Here is a 20,996-nt window from a genome sequence, read left to right on the forward strand (position 1 = left end):
AGACCCTGCTGTAGACCCACAGTATGAAATGTCTGCTCCTGGGCACCAATAATGGCAGTCTTTTTACCTTATAAAATTGGGGTGAGAAGTCTAAAATTGTGGTGACCTTTCAAGCACCTTTCAGACTACTTCCTCAGTACAGGATGGAAACTTCTGGCTCAAACTACTGGTCCACATGGGGCCCAGCAACTGGCTCTTCCAGTTTTAGAAAATCCCCACTCCAGACACCCTGGGGTATCACCTAACCAGCTTTCCACGGGACCACAGTCACCACCCCCACTCTGGTTGTATGTATGTGATTGATATTATCCAGCCGAAGACTAGATTACCTGCAGTCTCTTGAGAATGTGACAAGTGCTGGACATTTCACTCAAAGCTAACAAGTATGGTTCCTAGGTAGGTGTTCTTTCACTCATCATGTACACTTGTCTACATGGGCTTGTATATTTTTTCATGTAATGTTTCACCCATTTAACTGATGGCCACCTTCCTCACTGAGGCCCTCAGAGCATCACAGATACATCTGGGGAGACTGACAAAGCGAAAATTTATGCTTATGATTACTGTTTGATTCCCAAGACTAATCATGTGAATTTTAAAAGCCACCAAACTCCTGAGTCCTTTGGTCATGCTAAAATTCCCAGAGGATAGCAGCCATCAGTTGAAGAGGCCTTAAGTTGCAATTAGAAAGTGAATGCAGACCCAATCTATCCTGTTGTGGGGCTTTAGAACTTGAAGGATTTTAGGAAAAAAAAAAAAAAAAGTAATTCTTTATGGGTTACAAGCTAAAGAGGGACAGTTTGCACAGTTTGGACAAAATAGAAGTACTCTTACCAATAAATATGTCTCAAAATGACAAAGCTCTTCCCGTTTGATGGCTCCAGATCCCAGCAAGAAGTGACGGGCACAGGCACTATGTACAGAGTGTAAACAGTAAGGCCCTTGGACATAATGAGGGGCAGGGCCGGGTGATGGGGTATGCATGATAGAGCCTCTGTAGGGGGGAGTGGGTCCATGGGTCAATACAACAGGCTTGTACGATGGTCATCCAATCTGCCACCAAAGTTTGTTGGTGGTGTTGGCAGGTCCACTGGGTTCCTCCAGTCGGCAGTAAGGAGAAATTGTGTCCATTGAGCAGCCTTGGCCCCACGGACTTTTTCCCCAGGGGAGGCGTTGGAGAGAGCCAAGCAGGGCCTCTGTGCCCCTTCCTCCCCAGGAGAGGCAGGCCTGCCTGGCCATACTTGAGGCTGTCTACCCAGGGTTCAGAGCAGGGATGGGACAGTGTTTCTCAAACAGGGATTGGGAGCCAGTGACCCCACGGAGCCCGAAGCCCCTTCCTCTTCAAGAAGGAGCTCCGGGCACCTGTGTCAGGAGGGGGCCAAAACTTGTCAACTTTCAAAGGCCTTACCCCGGCCCCAGTTCCTCAGGGAGGCCAGAGAGCAGCCGCCCTGATCAGTGTCCGGGTCCCTGATGCCGCACCGGCCTCTTGAACAAAGCCAGCCTCCCTCCCTGCCCTCCCCTCACCGCACCCCCAGCCCCTTTCCTCCTCCCCCAGCACGCTCCCCGGCCTAGCTCAGGGCCTAGCTCGGGGTGCTTAAATATCAGTCTCCCGGAGGTTGCTGTAATCGGCCAATTCGTAGGCCTGGCAGGTGGCGCCTTCGGCCACTTCGTGGGGGACTCCCAGGGACACCGCCTCCACCTCCGCGCGCAGGGTGCTGGCGGCCTCTGCGCGCTGCGCGCTCCCGGCGCGGATCTTGTGCGACAGGCTGGAGACCTTGGCGCGCAGCTGGGTGGTGGGTCTCCGGAACGGCCCGAGCAGCCTCCACTCGCGGAAGGCGCAGGGCGACTTGCGACGACCGGCGACAGGAGGAGCCTGCATCTCGGGCGTGCCCGGGGAGCCGGGGGCGGAGGGTGCGGTGAGGGCCAGCGGGGCTCCAGGAGGCGCGGCGCCCGGGCCGGGAGCGCAGTCGGGGTGCGGGCCGCCGGTCGAGGCCCGCCAGTGGTGGCCGTAGACGCGCCAGAGGGGACGGCGGCGCCGGCGACGCCGGCACTGGCAGCGCAGCAGGCGGAGGAAGGCGCGCTTGAACTCGCGGCTGGAGCAGGGGTAGATGAGCGGGTTCACGCAGCTGTTGAAGTAGCCGAGCCAGAAGATCACCTTGAAGACGCCCTCCGAGGGCTTCAGCTGCGGGAACAGGGAGCCTGCGGGGAGGGAGGGGGCAGAGACCCACGCCTGTTAGATGCCCTCAGGCGCAAGGTCATCCACCAGGGGCTCTCAACGTATCTCCCCCAAGGGGTCCCTGAGAGAATTCGAAGGGTCCACGCACTTGGAGGAGGAAAAATCATCTTCCATTTTATTCACTTCTACCTGATATGGAGCATTTCCCTCCATGATGAGTGTAGCCAATAAACCCGAATAGAATGAGACCCAACCATAGGAAATCACGGTTCTTGTCGCTCAAAACTGGTGCTGGCTTGGCAGTTTCACATGATTCCACCTAAGATTACAGCTCCCGCAGATATTTTCCTATCACATTCAGTTGCTGCAGATGCTTTGCAATGTTGTGTATGCTCCTATTTGGAAACGACAATCATCAGAACCCACCACCAGATAGCCCTACTATTTAATGCCTTAACCCAGAAGCACATCACTTACTAGATCACAGATTTCATTCACAAATATCTTGATGTTTTCAGTGAAATCGGTTTTATTTGCAATCCTCTGTGTTTTAGCTTATGCATTTGAAAGCAGAACTCTTAAGAAGGGCTCCACAAGCTTGCCAGATGCCCAGGTAGTCTCTCGCACAAAAAGGGTAAGAACTTTTGAATTAAATGTTGACCAAGGCTTGCCCCACATCAGGCACTGCGCTGGGCTCACAGCAAACATGGCCAGGTTCTCTCAGTAGCTATGTGCATAAAATATCAAGGGAATGAAGATGGGGTGATGGCAGTGTTCAGCATGTGGGGTGGGGGTGGGGCTGCCAGGGTTCTCACAGGATGGACTGGAGTCTGGCGGGACGAGGAGCAGGTGTTAGGAGTGGAGGGGACAGGTGGGTAAGAGGATTAAAACTTTGGGGCCTGGGAGTGTCCTATGGGATACGCCGAGGAAATGTCATTTGGGACAGATGGTGAAGAGCCTTAAATGCTGGAAATTTCAGGGGCGCCTGGGTGGCTCAGTCGGTTAAACATCCGGCTTTGGCTCAGGTCATCATCTTGAGGTTCACGAGTTCCATCCCCACGCTGGGCTCTGTGCTGACAGCTCGGAGCCTGGAGCTTGCTTCAGATTCTGTGTCTCCCTCTGTTTCTCTGCCTCTCCCCCGCTAGTGCTCTGTCTCTCTCAAAAATAATAAACATAAAAAAATTTTTTAAAAAAATGCTGGGAATCTCTGTATTTATTTGTGAGTAGTTGGGAGTCATGGATATTTTCAAGCAGGCAAGAGACAGAGCCTAGAATTAAGGCTCAATAAACACAATGCCCATGGCTGTTGGAATGCAGGTCAGGGGGGCTGTCTCAGCGGAAGTGGTCAGGCAAGCCTCTGAGCATGGCTTTGCGGGAGCAGAGCGCCAGGCAGGAGGGAGTAGGTGCACTAGGATCTGAGCTGTGTCAGAAAGACCCTCCTCACAAACTTCTCCCCTGGCATCCCCACCACGGACCTTTCGAGTCACTTCTTCAAAAGGCACCTGACGAAATGTGAGGGCACGACCCAGAAGGCAAAAGCCACCGTCTCATGCTCACATCCTCTGCAGCAGCAGGGGGAGGGGGAAGGTGGCGAGAGCATGGCATCGCAGGCAAAAGCTGTGGGTGGGTGCCCGTGAGGCTGAGCAGACCAGGGGCAGGGGTCCTTGACAAGTCAGGGGACCCGCTCTCTCTTCTCTTTGCCCCCGAAGAAAAACAAGCAGGGTCCCCTCCAGAGGGGGCAGAGGCACCGTGCCCCCTTCTTTGACCCGGGAGCCCTTGCACAGCACCCACCTCCCGCCATAGGGAGAATTCCTGGTACCAAGAGACACGGTGGTGGTGGCAGAAGAGGAAGGTCACACAGCAACACGAGGGACAGGCCTCCCATACTGTGGTCACGCAGCCCTGAGCAAGTTATTTGGCCATCCAAGTCTCACGTTTTCTGTGAAATACAAGAATATTTCTCGGGGCGCCTGGGGAGTTCAGTCGGTTCAGCGTCCGACTTCAGCTCAGGTCTCGAGATCCGTGAGTTCGGGCCCCGCGTCCGGCTCTGTGCCGACAGCTCGGAGCCTGGAGCCTGCTTTGGATTCTGTGTCTCCCTCTCTCTACCCCGCCCCCGTTCGTGCTCTGTCACTGTCTCAAAAAGAAATAAACATTAAAAAAAAATCAAAATAAGTAAATCAAAAGAATATTTCCTAGGAAGGGATTTGTGAAGATTAATACATCTCAGAGGCAGGACTTAGCAGGCTCTTAATGAAAACACTGGTGTGTCTTTATTTCCCCTCTCCCTATTCTGTGGCTTTTGAGAGAGGACAACTCAGCCCCGGGAAGGGACGCAGCTCCCAGCTCTGGAGAGGAGCCAGGAACAGAAGCCGAGACCTGGTGGGTTCGGGGGAGGCTGGGCAATCAGTCAGCATTTGTTGAGAAGATAGTTTCCCCCGGGAGAGGAGTTGGACAGTTGTCCTCGGAATGTGGGGGCCACCAGGGTTGACCTCAGGCTCCAGGAAGGTGGCTCTCTGAATAGCATCCCTCAATGGCTGCAAAGTAAGACACAGTGCTGAAAATAACTCTGACTCAGGCCACAATTCTTTTATATTTAGCGCAGGATGACAAATCAGTGGACTATGCTTTCAGCTGCGAGCCTGAAGCCGGCCAAACAGCATGGTTATCAGCGTGGTGTTTACTCAGATCGGTGGGTGATATGGAGTATTGTACTATGCCCCGGGCTGTGTTATAAACACTATTCTAATTTATGCTCAAGCAACCTGTGCAGAAGCTTGCTACAGGCTGAGAATTCCTTACACACAAAGAACCGGGAACCACTCAGCCTTTCTGCCCCAAGATTTTCCTACCGTGTCCTGCTGAGGTTCTGTCTTACTTTGGGCTCTCCCAGAAGCCGATCCTGAGACAAGGATTCAAGTGCAAGGTGCGAACTGCGGGCAACTGGGGGGCACAATCCCACTGGGAGCTCTGGGAGACCGTGAAGTTCAGGGACCTCAGAGCCATCCCACCAGCGGGGTGAGGGAGGTGGGGTATCTATACACCCATTCCCATCAGTCACTGGTTGGGCTACTCCCAAGGGTGTTAATTTCCCACACTTCCTGCCTGCTGTGTGAGTGGATGATGAGGATTTTGGTGGGTGGAGAAAGCCCCTGGGCAAAGATGCCGGCAGGCCTGGGGTGGAAGTCAGCCCATGCGCCCCTCAAGGTCCAGGGGGTGGGGTGGGCGGGTCACTAACAGCATCTGGCACAATCGTTTCATGTGCTCTCTGCCCACTGTGCACAGACATCTTGCCCGGAAAATACAGACGCCCGTGCCTGGGCTCCAGCTTCCACAGGCAGCAGCACCTCTGTTCCCCTCACAAGTGGCAGTTCTGAGCCTCACACCCAGCTCTTCCCAGAGTGCTGCTGTCTGCCCTCCATGCCTCCCCGCACCCAGTCTCACTCTCCCTGCTGTCCTGCCCGTCCCCCACCGGCTCCAACCTCTCGCAAAGATCTCTGGGGTCGGAGGGGCCTGTGGGCACTTCCCGGCCCTTTGTGTGCATGGATGAAATGGGGAATTGCCCCGAGATCCCTGAGGATGGGCCTTTGGCTGACGGGCACTGTCCCTGCAATGCCGGCCTGCTGTGGGGACATCGGCGGACAAGCCCTTTTTGGGCCACCCCCAGCTTGCTGGTCCCTAGCCACTTGGACTTTCGGGCTTGTGGCTACTTCAGGCCAACCTCACCTGTCTTGCCTTCTCGTCCCTCTCCAGGGGCCCGGCGCACGCCTCTGCCAGCCCCATAGCCCAGCTACAGGAAAGCCTCAATGAGCACAGGGGGCTCTGAGACCAGGCCGCTGTGTCTCAGTACCCGGCAGCCCCCTTCTCTGTCCCCAAGCTAGCTACCTCTCCCACTCCCCACACTGTCCCCAACCTTCCCTGCAGGCAGAGAGCCCAGGTGTGCTAGCTCAACTTGGCAGCTGTCATTAGAAACAGAGGCCCTCGTGGGACACCCTCCCTCAGTTCCCACCCCTCTCTCCCGGCGCCCAGCGTCACACCCTGGCTCTCCTTTCCCCTGTGGCTCCCGCTTCTCTTCAGCAGTCTTCACTTCCGTCTTCTCCTGCATCGGCTAAACGGCCACGCTCGCTTCTTGCCGCCCTCTGGCCTCTGCTCATCCTGGATTGCCCTTCCTCTTTCCTCCACCTGTTAGTGCCAGCTCCAGAGGTGCCTCCACCTGGAAGCCCTCCTTGCGCTGCCCCTCCCAACCTGGCGGTTAGGTGTACTCTCCCCATAGCACATCTTCTCACTTCTAAGGGCCAAGTAAGCTGCAGGCTACTGTCGGTTTCCTATCTTACCCTTATTATTTTTTTCCCCCAATGCTTATTTATTTTTGAGAGAGACAGAAAGAGAGAGAGACAGAGACAGAGCATGGAGGGGGGAGGGACAGAGAGCGAGGGAGACACAGATCCAAAGCAGGCTCCAGGCTCCGAGCTGTCAGCACAGAGCTGGACGTGGGGCTCGAACTCACCAACTGTGAGCTCATGACCTGAGCCGAAGTCGGACGCCTAATGGACTGAGCCACCCAGGCGGCCCTGTCTATCTTATCTTTAAACTGGAAAGCTCTCCATGTGTGCTTGGCACATCGTAGGTGCTGCACACATTCCAAGTCCTCTCTCTGTCACACCCTGCATCCCATCCGTCACCAACAACCATTGGTCCTGGAATCCCCCCACTTGGTGCCACCCTCAAATGACTATCCTCATCTACCCAAAGTGCCTTTTCATAGTTTTTTTGAAAAGAGTTTTATTTACTTTTGAGAGAGACAGAGATAGCGTGAGCCGGGGAGGGGCAGAGAGGGAGGGAGGGAGAAAATCCCAAGCAGGTTTCACGCTATCGGCGCGGAGGCTGATGTGGGGCTCAAACTCACGAAACCATGAGATCATGACCTGAGCTGAAACCAAGAGTCAGAGGCTCAATGGACTGAACCACGCAGGCGCTCCTCAAAGTGCCCCTCTAAGTGAGCCCCTTGCTCCAGCCCCAGAAGCCCCGCACCTTGTCCTGCACACAGCAGCTGGGAGGTCCTTTTAAAAAATAAGCCTGAGCACTTCTTCACTTAAAACCCGGTTTCCACTGCTGACTGCAGCTCCTCATCCTCTCTTTCTTCTCCGTACTTTGACCTTCTGCCAGCCTCTTGGGTTTCTCCTATCATCCCTGCTTAGCCAAGACTCCTATCCACTCACACCTCAGATGCCCCTTCTCAGTCTTCCCGTGTCCGCATCCTTCTGGATTTGGGTTGTACTTATCCATCCAGACCCTAACTCTAGAGCGAATCACCCTAACTCTGGAGCGAATCACCGGCTCCCTGAATACATTAGGGTCCCCGCCCTCAGCTCTGTCCGGGGCGTCCAGTGACCTCGCCGCTCACGCTCAGCCCGCTCTCCCGAAGTCCTGCGCCAGCCCCCTGAGCCTTTACTTCCCCGCCTTTGCCTCCTCTGGAGCAGCTGATCTCGCTTCCTGTTTCACAGAGAAAACAGAAACTAAAGAAGCCAGGCACTTGCTCAAGCCTTCCTCACCTCTCCTCCTCCTTCGTAATAAAGGGGTCTCTCCTCCTGCCCGAGGTCAGCATCCCTGCTGATGGTGCTCTCCATCCATCAGTCCCCTGCAAGCATGCCCCTGTCACAGCTGCCCCCTCTCTGCTGGTTCTCAGGCTATGACGTCATTCTCTCTATTCGTTCTGTCCACACCTGCCGACGCCTCTTCCGCACCTGCTCCTCACTGCTTTGCTGCAACAGCCCCGCTCCTCCCAGATCCCAACCTGCAGACGCCGCTCTCATCCATCCCTGACTCCTCTCATCACAGCCGTGGCTCCCAGGGCGCCACGCTCTTGGACTTTCTACTCGGTGTCAATTTCCTTTGCTGCTTCTTCCGCACGTCTCCGCTGCAAAATGTAGGCAGTGTCCTTCTCAGAAGAGTCTTTGTAATCTCTTCCCTTTGCGTTCTCCTGGCAATTTCATCCCCGCTTACTTATTTAAATATTCATTTATTTTGAGATAGAGTGCAAGCAGGGGAGGGGCAGAGAGGGAGAGGGAGACACAGAATATGAGGCAGGCCTTAGGCTCCGAGCGGTCGGCACAGAGCCGGACGCGGGGTTCGAACTCACGAACTGTGAGATCATGACCTGAGGCCGAAGTCCGACACTTAACTGACTGAGCCACCCAGGCACCCCCCCAGCTTGTGGTTTTAAACACTGACTTTAGGTTGATCATACCCGCAGCTCTATTTCCGGCTCAGATGGCTCTCCCAGATTCCAGACTAAGATCCGCCTGCCTCCCAGACTTCTCTACTTGGGTGTCTACTGGCATTTCACACTTATCCTGACCTCATGAAGCTTACATTTCATTGGGCAAGGCCGGCAATGCATAGGATAAACAAAGAAAATGCAACCATATCAGGTAATAAAATATGCTAAGGAGAAAACGTACTGCAAGGAAGGAAGATGGGAGGTGTGTGTTCATGAGTCTGTGGGTAGCTGGGGGTGGTGGTATAAATTTTGGGTAAGGTGGCCAGGAAAGGCCTGCTGAGAATGTGACATTTGAGTAAAGAGCTGAATGAGGCCTGTGGACACCTGGGGAAAAAGTATTGCAGGGAGAGAGAACAGCGAGTGCAAAGGCCCTGAGGTGGCCCTGGCATGTTTGAAGAACAATGACGAGAGTGGTGGCTATAGAATGGAGTGACCGAGGGCAGAGAGGAAGGGCCTGAGGTCAGAACTCAATAGTACCCTACTCCAGGGGCCCTCCTACCCTGTACAAGACACTATCACCTCCCGCCTTGAGTAACTCAGTAGCCTCCGCACTGTCTCTTGCTTGCACCCTTATACCCTGCAATCTATCCTCAACCCAGCAGCTAGAGTGATTATTTTTTTGTTTTTTTAAAATGTTTATTTTGAGAGAGAGAGAGCACATGTATGTGAGGGGGAGGGGCAGAGAGAGAGAGAGAGACAGAGAATCCCAAGCAGGCTCCGTGCTGTCAGCACAGAGCCCGATGTGGGGCTCGAACTCACGAACGGCGAGATCATGACCGGCGCCGAAACCAAGAGTCAGATGCCTTACCGACTGAGCCACCCAGGCGACCGTAGAGCGACTCTTTAAACATATAAATGGATCATATCACTCCTTGGCCTCCCAGACTCTCTAAAAGCTGCCCTTCCCCCTCTCTGTTAAGACCCCATGACCTACACAGCTCAACATGTGGCCCCCAACCTCTCTGCTGTCCCCTCTTCCTACTTGCCCCCCAACTGTTCCAGCCACACTGCCCTCCATGTTGCTTCTTGGACATGCCAGACACGCTCCCACCCTGGGCCTTTGCACTTGCTTTTCCTTAGAATCTTCTTCCCCCAGATCCCCACAGGGCTCATGCCCTAACTTTCGTGGTGACATCTCCCTGTCTTCCCACGGAAAATTGCATGGTCTTCCCGCCCGCGACCCCCCACCCCCCTCAGCTGGCACCGTTGCTGCCCCCTGGCACTTCCTGCCGTCTCCCGTGCTATTTATTTTTCATTTTGTCCATCATCTCTCTCTGCAGCAAAGTCCACAGGGCAGGACTCGTGCCTGTTTTGCTTGGCACGGCACTCCCGTGGCCCCAGAGATCTCCTGAGCACCCCGAACACACAGTAGGCGCTGAACACTTGCTGAGTTTGCCGAAGGAGTCCCTCTTCTCTACCTTACGTGTCCAACTGGCCATCACGCCCGGGACATTTGAGTTTCTCTCTGGAGGGGGTCCCCCTCCCTTCACCTCGTTCCTGAAGCCTTTGCTTAGTCTGGCATCTCATTTTGTTTGCATGGCTGGGACTGCCCCTGGGGTCCTCTGGCCTCTCCACTCGGCACATAGCTGCTGGAGGCCTTTTCTAAAACGGGTTTCTCTCCTTATCCCTCTGAAAAGCGTGAGTGGCTTCCGGTGGCTCTGAGGACCAAGCCCAGGCTTTCTGGTGTTGCATTCGAGGCTTTTTACGGCACGGTGCTGTCTACAGCTTGCTTCCCTCCAAATCTGCCCCCAAGCCGAAGGCTGAAGTTGCAGGCAGGACTTCCCACAGGGGCTGGCCTCCTTCTGCCTTTCTGCTTGGCCCCAACTGTTTCCTCCCGCCCCGTCCTCTGGCCTCAGGTCAGATGTTCTCCCCACCAAGCCTGGGTGCCCTTTCATGCAAGCCTGAATTTTAGTAAAATTTGTTACTGCTCTGTCTACCCTTCTAGGCTCCCGGTTTCTCAAAGGCAGGAATGAGATTGATGGCTGTTTCCAGCCTGGCCGCGAACACAGGTGCCTGACCCAGAGCAGGGGCTGAGGAGAGGAAGAACGCCTGTGAGGAGAGGAAGAACGCAGGTGGGAGATGACGCAGACCACAAACAACTCCTGCTTGCTTCTCTCTTCTCCTTGACCTTGCTCTCACGTGAGCGTCCATCAGGCTTGCTCCCACCTGGCCTTCCCCATTCCCTATACTGGGGTGCCTCTGTCAGGAGCCTAACCTAATGTCCAGGGAGGGCTGGACGTCCACCAGTCATAAAAGGCAGGGCCTCTCTTTTGTCGGCAGGTAAGTTTATCCTATGGTATGTTGGCTGGGCCAGCCTGGCCCACACGTGGTTGGGGACACTGACACAGCCTGTGAGGTTTGTGTTTGGGGCCTTGATGACCACAAGCCAGTCCCCTCTCCTAAGGACCGGTGACGTCCAGGTGTAGGAGATGCTACTGAGGAGCCGGCTAGGCCTGCAGCTGGACCGATCTGGCCAAGCCTCGCTGAGGAGTGACCGCTCTGAAGCCATGGGGCGGACTGTGTGATTAACAGCACTCTTCTGGCATCACCAGAAGGAAACTTGTTCTTGGCAGAATGTCAGAATTCACAGCCAGCCTTGCTCATAACTTGCAGCCGACCATGAAATATCAGGCTGCACCCCAGCCTGCCCCCTCTCCCACCCCCTCTATCACGAGTCACTTTTCCATCCCCAGGAAGCCATTCTCTCTGGCCAGAGAGATAGAGCGGGGTTAAAAATACCACATTCAGGGGTGCCTGGGTGGCTCAGTCAGTAAAGCCTCTGACTCTTGATTTCAGCTCAGGTCGCGATCTCGTGGGTTCGTGAGTTTGAGCCCTGCATTGGGCTCTGCATTGATGGTGTGGAGCCTGCTTGGGATTCTCTGTCTTCCTCTCTCTCTGCCCCTCCCCTGCTCTCTCTCTGTGAAATAAACATTACAAAAAAATACCACATTCATTTAGATATTCAGGCATCTTCTTGCCAGCAGGGCTAGGAGAGAAGGAATTCCCAGCCCTAGACTTGCTTTCTCTCTGCCACTTCTCTCAACGTCTCACTCAGTGGCTTTCAATAGCTCCTTTGTCAAGAGAGGCTGGGACCTCTGCCACCAGCAGACCTCTTTGCTATACTCTAAAGGGTCAGACAAGCCTAATAAAGCACACTTGAGCTGAGACCTGAAGACCTTGTGAGGCAGTGAGCCATGCATCCATCTGACGAAGGAATTCCAGACAGTGGAAAGGGAATGTGCAAAGGCCCTGAGGCAGCAGGGAACCTGAGACGCTAGAGGCCAACACAGAAGTTAGGATCACTGGAACAGAGAAGGGGAAGGGGAGAGTGGTATGAGATAAGGCCATTTTGAAGTGGGCACAATCATGCAAGGCTGTTGGGAAGAGGAGACCTGGATAGGGGCCCGTTCTCAGATGAATTGTGAGAACACAGAGGGGTGATTTGAGGGCACTGTGGGGCCAGCTGTGCCAAGCCAATTCTCTCGGATAACTTGCCTTGTCAGTTTTCCATGGTGAGAGGTAACTGGTAGGTCCCCTGGCTTGAGACGGACGAGGAATAGATCAGAAGTCCTATGCCCCCCATGCTTGCCTCAGGATCCATGAACTCTGTGGGGCTGGCAGGGAACTACTTGTCTGGCCTTGGGACACCCTTCTGTAGCAGCAGGGATGTGGGCAGAGGAGCAGTTCCTAGGTATACCCTGTCAGTGGTCTTCCTTCCTTCCTTCCTTCCTTCCTTCCTTCTCCCCTCCTCCTTCCTTCCTTTTCTTCCTTTCTTGCTTCTTTCCTTCCTTCCTTCACTCCCTCCCTCCCTCCCTCCCTCCTTCTTTCCTTCTTCCCTCCCTCCCTCTTCCTCCCTCCCTCTCTCTTCCTCTGTCTCCCTCTCTCTCTTCCTCTCTCTCTCTCATTCATAAATTCATTCATGTATTCATTCTTAGTACTTCCTAGCTCTATCTGCTGAATCAGGGACTAACTCAATATCACGGAACAGCTGAGAGCTCAGACTGCGGTCTTTAAACGATCATTTACTACTAAGAGAAACTAAGGTTCTTCAGAGAAATGGTGGCTCCCAGGTTCTGGGGGGGGAAAAGTACAAGCTGAGCCTGAAACATCTTATCAGGCATCTGAGCCTCTGACCAATCTTAACGGCGCCAAATAGAATTCTTGGCCAAAGCCCTGAACCAGAATCTGATCAAGCCAGTTTATAGGAAATGCAGGGAACAGAGGGACACATTAAATGGCACCATGCGGATGCAAACTCCAGACTGTGGGCAACTCTTTAGGACAAATGATCTGGTTTCCTCACCAAATAAATTGCAAGGAAAAGGTGGGGAGAGGAGAATCTTACAATTTAAGAGACCTAGCAGGCAAATCAACCACCTGCAACATGTACCCTATTTGGATCCTGATTCAAACAAACCACAAATTTATGAGGTAACTGGCTACATCTGAACACTAAGTAGACAGTATTTGATATTAAACAATCATTTTTTTGCATTACAATGGATTGTGGCTATTTTTCAAAAAGTTCTTGCATTCTAGAAATATATATTGAAGAATTTACAGATGAACTGATATGATGTCTGGATGTTCTTTAAAAAGAATCCTCAGTGGTGGGGCAGTGGGTGGGGTTTGGGATGAACCAAGACTGGCCCTGGGTTGACGATGTTGAAGCTGGGTCATGGGAATCAAGGAGTGGAATGGTGGGTGCCAGGGGCTGGTGGAGGTGGAAGGGAGTTGTCAATCAACAGGTATAACGTTCACTTAAGAAGACTAAATTCTGGGCATCTACTGTGCAACACCATGTCTACAGTTAGCAATATTGTATCATACACTTCAAAATGCGTTAACAGGGTAGGTCTTGTGTTAAGTGTTCTTATCCTAATAAAACAAAACAAACAAAAAAGAGTGCTGTGCTTTGCCACTCAGACTCTTGTCCTGGGAGGATGTGAAGAGAGGGAGGATGTGGGTTCTACCCCTCCCTCCCTCTGTGCACATTAACTGAGCACCTACTATGTGCCAGGTTCCGCAAAGGCACGGAGAGGGGATGGCTTGCCAGCCCTTTCTTCAGGCTTTTGGGCCAGGGAACAGTGATGCCACTACTTAGGACCTGCAGCAAAGCATCCCCCACCGCTCCCCCCTGTGATTGTAGGTCCCTGCACGACCTCGGGGAACTTGGGGAGATGAGTCCTTCCACACTCTCAGATGCACATGCACATGCTACCCTCCATAGCTGGCTGCCAATGTGTGCTTTCCAGTCTGGACACCAATTCCTCAGCATGGCTCAAGCCTTTCTTCTGCCTCGTCCTGTCTTCTCTCTTTCTAATTAAGCCACAAGATGATGACAGTCAAGTTAGAAAGCACATGCGTTGCAAGAATATAGCTTGATGACTATGTGATGTGCACACCCCGATGTAATCACTGCCCAGACCAAGATCTAGAACATTCTCGGTCCTTCAGAAGACTTCTTTTTTTTTTTATTTTTTAAAATTTACATCCAAATTAGTTAGCATATCGTGAGTTTCTTTGCTCTCTCTTCCAGTCAATACCACCTACTACACATACCCACTATTCTGATTTTTCTCATCAATGAGTGTTGCCCGCTTTTGAACTTCATACACATACAATCATCTAGTATGCATGCTTTTAACTTCAGATCTGGCTTATGTTGCCCAACACAGCGTCCGTGAAATTCATCCACCTTAACTGCAGGCAACACGGTTGTTATTTTTCCTCGCTGTATGGTAGTTCAGCCAATGAAAACACCACAATTTATCTCCCTTTTCTCCTGTTGATAGCCTCCTGTCTCATCTTGTGACCCCTCTTCTTATGGGCTCTCCATTCCACGTCTCCCAAGCCACGGGGCACCCCACAAATACCTTCACGCTTCTGTATCTACACATGTATAGTTTCCTCTGCCCTCGTGCTTTGCGATATGTGTAAGAATATTGGCCATTGCAATGCACTGTGATCAAAACATGTGCGGAGTGTTAGGGGAGCATGAAGGAGTACCTAACTAAATCTAGGGGTGGTCGGGGGTGGGCAGTGATATCACAGGGCTGAGACTGACAGTGTGGGAGGGAGGCCCAGGTATGGCTCACAGATGGCTGGAGGTGGGGTTCTGGGACTGTGCTGGACTGTCCTGGGACTTCTGGTATCTGAGCCTCCAGACAGCTTGTACGCCCTGTATTTGAAAGGGGACTGTGTGCTTTGAGCCTCTGAGGCTGCTTTGCGTGACTGAGCACATTCTGAGGCCAATTCAGAGGCCAGTGAGGCTTGGTGACCTGCCCAACCAAAGGGAGCTCCAAGTGCAGGATGGGGGTCTGCCTGTGGTTGCTAGGGTGGGGCTGTCATGAGTGTGTGTGTGTGTGTGTGTGTGTGTGTGTGTGTGTAGGTCCCAGGGGGGAGTTCTTCCGCAGATGGGGGCTTGCCAGGGCAAGGTCCCCCCAGTTCCTTTGCTCCCCTCTTGCCCACAGGGATTTCTACCCCCAAACACTGGCCCATACCTCTGGGGGGTGAGAGGACTCCTGCACTAAGGGCCAGAGGCTTTAATCAGGTGTACTTCCGGCCGGCCCCACCCTGCACCATGCCCCCTTTCTCTGGGCGTCCTCAGTGGAAGTCTTCAGGCGGCGGGTACAAACTTGCTGCCCCTCTCCAAACGTATTCCGTAAGTTTGGGTTCTTCTAGATGTCAGGAGGGGCCTTTACACAATGTCTTGTGATTTTCTAAGTTCCGCGCCAGCTTGCTGGGGTGAGGGGAGGGGGGACATATCTGAAAGGGACAGGGCTTCCAAGATCCCCTCCTCCACAGGCCCCAAGAACTGGTGACCGTATATTCTGTTGTTCAGACTGGAACACCTTTGAGACTGAAAGGGGAGCGTCACTAGGAATCATGCCCGTCCACAGGCATAAATAACCAGGACTGGTCCTAGGCAAACCAGGATGCAGGGGCACTCTGGTGCACGGGATGGCTCAACTGGGCATCAGCAGGGAATACCAGGCAGGTGGGCACCCTCCCATGAGGGTGAGCGACACTTCTTGTGTCCATACACAGCTCCCCGGGTGCCCCAGAAGGAGCCAATGCCGCCCTTCCTGGCCTTGTGTCTGGCATCTTGGGGTCAGACACGTGATAGAAAGAACATCAGGTTCTTTGAGCTGACCCTCTGCCTGCCTGTCACGTGCCCTGCTGCTGCTGCTGCTTATGGGGAAAGGGGACAGTGGAGGTGTGGGCGATCCCTCTCTTGGCCCCTCAGGATTTCAGGTGCGGTGTCTGCATCTCACTCAGTCTTTTCTAGCCAATGTCTTGGGCCCCCAGAGGCTCCATGGTTCAGGACAACGGGTTTGTGTCTCTCTCAGCTGTCACGCTGACCTGACCCACAGCATTTCAGGTTTATAGATGGCAGTCCCATGGCCCCAGGACCAATGACCCTCTGGGACCCTGGGATCCCTTCCTAAGGGTCTCAATGGTCTCTGGGATGTCGGGGTTGCTCACCGGCTGTGTCGCCGCTGTAGCTCCTACTTCCACTCAGCTTTGTGTGCAGAGGAGTGGGTGAGGGGCACCCTGGGTCTGTTTGACAACCCCTGGGTTGTGGCCCTACTAGGTGCCACAGTCTATAGCCCGAGCTGGCACACGCTGTTCTTTCTCAATCCTTCCAACTCTGGTGCTGGTCACACCCGGCATGGAGACGGGGGCCTGGGAGGAGGGAGATGCCTGTCCTCCTGGTGCTCTCCTTCTCTGCCGCTTTCTGGTTCCTTCAAAGTGGGTGCTCCCCGAAGCTCTGTCCCCAGCCCCTCTCTTCTCTTTGTCCCTCCATCGTCTTTCTGCGAGACTGTACCCCATGCTCGTGCTTTGGCAACCACCTCCATTCTTGGTCCCCTTTATCTAAGTTCCCAGCATCCCCCACCCCAGCCATATATTGGTACTTTCATACCAAGATATACCATCCCCTTGGATCCCACATTCCCCCCAAAAGTTGTTGCTCAGAATTTTCCCTGTTCCTTCAAAGAAACCTCCTTCCTCCCAGGCCTGGGCCCAGTGCTGGGGGTGTCAGGACCTCCTGGCCCCTTCTCCTTTCTGCGTAGCCCTCAGGCCACTCCTGCCCCGACTACAGGCTCTGCTCCCCCTTCTCTCTGGGGCCCTGCCCCACCCTCCAAGCCACACCACGGCAGATCAGAACATTCTGGTTCCCTGCTTGGCCTCTGTCCTGCGTGCTCCTTAGTGCCAGATTCCACGCAATTTGGCTCCACCAGGGCTCTGGGCTCTTCCCTGGGGCTCAGGAGGCTGGGCACAGCACAGACTGGCAGGAGGGAGGAGACAAGGACACGCTGGGGGTCCCACACCAAGCGTGAGGAGCAGCAGAGATGGAAGGATTGAAAAAGAGCCAAAGGCCATGGAAAAGCAGCACACGTGCTCTAAATGTCAAAAAAAAAAAAAAAAACCCACAAAAACCAAAAAACAAACAAACCCAGTAGCCCTTTGTTGACCGTTAACAGTGAAAAACGTGAAAACTCCAACGTCCGGCAGAAGCCTCCATCAACACCCCACGGAACACCCTCGCACGGAATACGATACTGCTGCTAAAATGAACCAGCGTGCATAAATCTCACCAACATAATGAAAAGGCAAACCCAAGAATGATGTGCACGGCCTGATGCCATTTGTATACATCCTAAAGTCACACTGTACGTTACTAGGGATGGGGATGTCAGCGGTAAGAGTATAAACAGACGAATGGGGGTGACAGACTCCACATTCACTTCTCGGGAGGGAGGGAGAAAAGGAAGAAGGGACAGCGGGAGGGGACTTACTTGAGGCCGGGCTCTATTTCTTCGAAAAGAGAAAGAAAAGGATCTGAGGCAAATATGGCAAAATGTTAACATCTGTTCAATACGGGCGATTATGGGTACAGGGGCACTTGGTATATTATCTTCTCCTTATCTGTTCATCATTCTGTAACCCCAAATAATAAAAGAACATAATTCTGTACACAGCTTGATCATTCCCTACAGGGGGCCAGTGTGAAGCGAACGGCAGAGGGGAATGAAGGCACCCGGGACGGGGCACAGCTGGGCAGGGACATGGCGGGGGTTGTTTGGGGGGAGAAAGGAGCCTGGGTGGCAAGTCTGGTCGGGGGAGCAGAACGTTCTAAATCCTGGGCAGGTTTCTAAAGGGGGGGGGGCGCACTGGCTTTCTCCTGCCTGCCTGCTCAACCCTCCAAGTGTGTGGCTCAGTGTCCCTGCCTCCCTCTACCCCCACCGCAGCCTCTGGCTGGCTGATTTCCAAGTCAGTGATTTATTCAGCGAGCAGCTGATATATTCAGCAAGCAGCTACTACGATAGCAATGGCTTACATGGCACTCACGACATGTGACGTTTGTATGCACACGTAATAACTCACTGAACTCCTGCCGTGGCCCTGCAAGTGGGCACTGCTACCATCACCACCGTCCCGAATTTGCAGATGCGGAAACAGAGGCACAGAGAGGTTCGGGGATTTGCCCGAAGTTACACAGCGAGTCAGGGGCAGAGCTGGGACTTGAACCCAGGCTATCTGGAGCCGGAGCCCGCGGGGCTTGCTGCTGTGCTACGTTGCTCCTTACATGCCAGGCACTGTGGATTTGGTGACCACACAGCCTTGGACTTGAAGAACTTCTGGCCAGTGCGGGGAGGTCAGGCACCAGCCAAGCAACACGCAGATGTGAGGGAACAGAAACTTGTCCCCCCAGGGAGAAAAATACAGAGAAGGACACGCTGAGACTGAGATGTCTGGGAAGGCCTCTCTGAAGAGGGGACATTGAAACGGAGACCTCAGGTTAGCCGGGGATGGGGGTGGGGGGAGGCAGGCTAGACAGAGGGAAGAGCAAATGCAAGGGCATGAGCTCGGTGTGGGCAAGGAACTGGAAGAGGGTCAGGGGAGCCAGAGCGCGCAGTGAGGAAGCGGCAGGGCGGCAAAGCCATGAGGCCATCACTCAAGGCCCTCCTTCCAGGAGGGGGACCCTGTGTCCGGGTCTGCCCCCGCTGTCCTGGTTTGTGCCTGTGATCCCAGTATAAATATTCATAATGTCTCATTTTGGTTTGGACAATAATAAATTTGAAGGTCACCCTCACAGGCCATGGTGGAGAGTTTGGATTTTGTTTCCAGGGCAGTGTGGAAAGCATTGAGGGGTTTTAGTAGAGAGCGACACGCTAATCTATAATGCATAAAGTTCACTCCGGCTGCTGCTGCGTGGAGAGGGCCTGCAGGGGAGCAGGAGGGAAGCCCTTGTCCCCTTCCTGACTCAGCCGCACAATGTGGAGGGAGCGAGGCCTGGGAAAGGCAGCTCGGGAGGCCCCAAACTGAGCTTGCAGACATGGGCAAAATGACTCAGGGCAAATGCGTCCCCAGAGATGCTGCTCCCCTTCTGCTCCCTGTGCTGACCCAGCCCAAGGCCCTCTAGGAGGGGCCTTCAGGGGTGGAACTAAGCCCCTGAGAACAGCCGCCTACCTCCCAGGACGGCAGGGGGCCTGCCGAAAGAGATAAGAAAGTTCTCAGAAAAAGGACTCCGTAAATGTCAGAAACAACCATGAACGGTATTAACTTCCCATTTGATAATTTGCCCCTCTCCCTTTCCTTCTTATGGCACACAGGCGCCCCCCCCCCCCCTCCAAGAGGAGATTTCAGAAGTGAGAGCCCAAGGCTTTCACAGACACGGAGTGAGTGTGGGAAAAAGCAGGTGGCTTCCAGTACCTGCTAATGTACATGCATGTTGGCCTTGAATGAAAGTAGGCCCACCCACAGTGCACCCACCTCCGGGGGGGGGGGGGCAGGGGGGCTGGCATTTACATCTGGCTGTGTGCTGGGAGGGCGGGTATGTAGAGGAACATGTACACCGCTGACCACATGCTAAGGGCATGTGCCCGCACAGATTCCACCGACCTCTTATATTTAGGGGGTTCGGCTGGGAACGGCAATTCAGAGGGAGGACAGAAGTCAGAAGCCTGAAAAATGAATCCTGCAGGCACGAAATGCCTCTCGTTTGTCGCCCACCAAGTGCACCCGCCTAAGAGTCCAGGAGGGTTACTGAGTCAACCTTCCATGCTCAGGTGGAGAGGCACCCTCCACCCGGGAAGGCCATCCAAGTCTGGGTGCAGGGAAGGCACGGCCACAGGCTCAAGGCGGAAGGGAAGGGGCTGGAGAGGGGTCACTCACCAAGAGGCAGGACGAAGAAGAAGGGGAACCAGCAGAGCACGAAGACGCCCACGACGATGGCCAGCGTCTTGGCCGCCTTCTTCTCGCGGGAGAACTTGAGCAGGCGCACGGACAGAGAGCTGCGGAAGGTGTGGCCCTTGGCGCTGCGCGTCCCGTGCGCCCCGTCGGCGCCGGCGCCCGCGCCGGTGCTGGCGCCGCGACAATGGATGCGCAGCACCACCTCGGAGGCCTTGCCGCGCTCTCGCTTGACGCCCGCCTCGAGGCTCCGCGTGGTGCTTCGAGCTACCACATACACGCGGCAGTACATGACCACGATGACGGCCATGGGCAGGTAGAAGGAGCACACTGAGGAGAAGACGGCGTAGCCTGCCTCCTCGGTGATGCCGCAGAAGCGCTCGTCAGGGGGCACCGGCTCCTTCCAGCCCAGCAGCGGCCCCACGGACACCACGAGGGCCACGGCCCAGAGCAGTGCCAGGATGGCGGCCGCCTTGCGCTCAGTCATGATCGCGGGGTACTTGAGCGAGTGGCGCACGCCCACGTACCGGTCCACCGAGATGGTGCAGAGGCTGAGAATAGAGGCCGTGCAGCACAGCACGTCCACGGCGGCCCACACGTCGCAGAAGGCCCGGCCGAAGGCCCAGAAGCCCAGAACCTCCATGGTGGCCGAAAAGGGCAGCACCGTGGCGCTCAGCAGCAGGTCGGCCACGGCCAGGTTCACAATAAAATAGTTGGTGACCGTCTGCAGGTGGCGGTTGCAGGCCACGGAGAGGATGACCAGCAGGTTGCCCGCCACGGCTGTGAGGATGAAGGCGGCCAGGAAGACGCCCACGCCCACGCCCTGCGCGCTCACCACCAGCCCCCCGACGGCAGCCGTGCCGTTCACCTCGCCGCCCGCGCCCGCGCCCCCTGGCTCCCCAGCGGAGCTCCGGTTGTCCTCGCCGCTGCCCGCGCCCACCACGCCGCCGCCGCCGCCGCCGGCGGCTCCCGGCACGCCGCCCACTGCCGGGCCCTCCGAGGCGGCCGCGCCGCCCGCGCCGCCCCCGCCGCCGCCCGCGCCGGAGCCCCCGGCGCTGCTGTCAGGGCGGGGTCCCTCGAAACTGACGCTCAGGAGGTCGCGGAAAGTCATCTCAACGCGCGGCCGTCGGGGGCCGGGCCCGGGCGCAGGACGAGCGGCCGGACAGGCGAGGGGCCCCGGGCATAGCCGCGGGGCTCGGGCGGCAGCCTGGCGCGCGGGTCCCGTCGGGGTCCTGCCCGAGTTGCTGTAACGCGGAGCGCGGCTGTCCGCCAGCGGAGCGGGGCCGGCGGCGCGGCGGCCGGGGCTCCCGAGGCTGGTGTCGCGGAGTCGGAGCGAAGAGCCGG

The 20,996-nt window shown here is 55.1% G+C and overlaps 1 protein-coding gene across 1 annotated transcript; it reads right to left on the minus strand.

The window, feature by feature from the left end:
- Positions 1-1,541: 1,541 nt before the first annotated feature.
- Positions 1,542-20,763, minus strand: ADRA1D (adrenoceptor alpha 1D). The gene is made up of 2 exons (XM_047853815.1): positions 19,638-20,763; positions 1,542-2,199 (listed from the first exon to the last, which is right to left on the minus strand). The coding sequence occupies exons 1-2, from the start codon at positions 20,761-20,763 to the stop codon at positions 1,595-1,597; spliced, it is 1,731 nt and encodes a 576-aa protein (XP_047709771.1). The 3' UTR covers positions 1,542-1,594.
- Positions 20,764-20,996: the final 233 nt, after the last annotated feature.

This window comes from Prionailurus viverrinus, chromosome A3 (assembly GCF_022837055.1).
Source record: "Prionailurus viverrinus isolate Anna chromosome A3, UM_Priviv_1.0, whole genome shotgun sequence".
Classification (NCBI taxonomy): domain Eukaryota; kingdom Metazoa; phylum Chordata; class Mammalia; order Carnivora; family Felidae; genus Prionailurus; species Prionailurus viverrinus.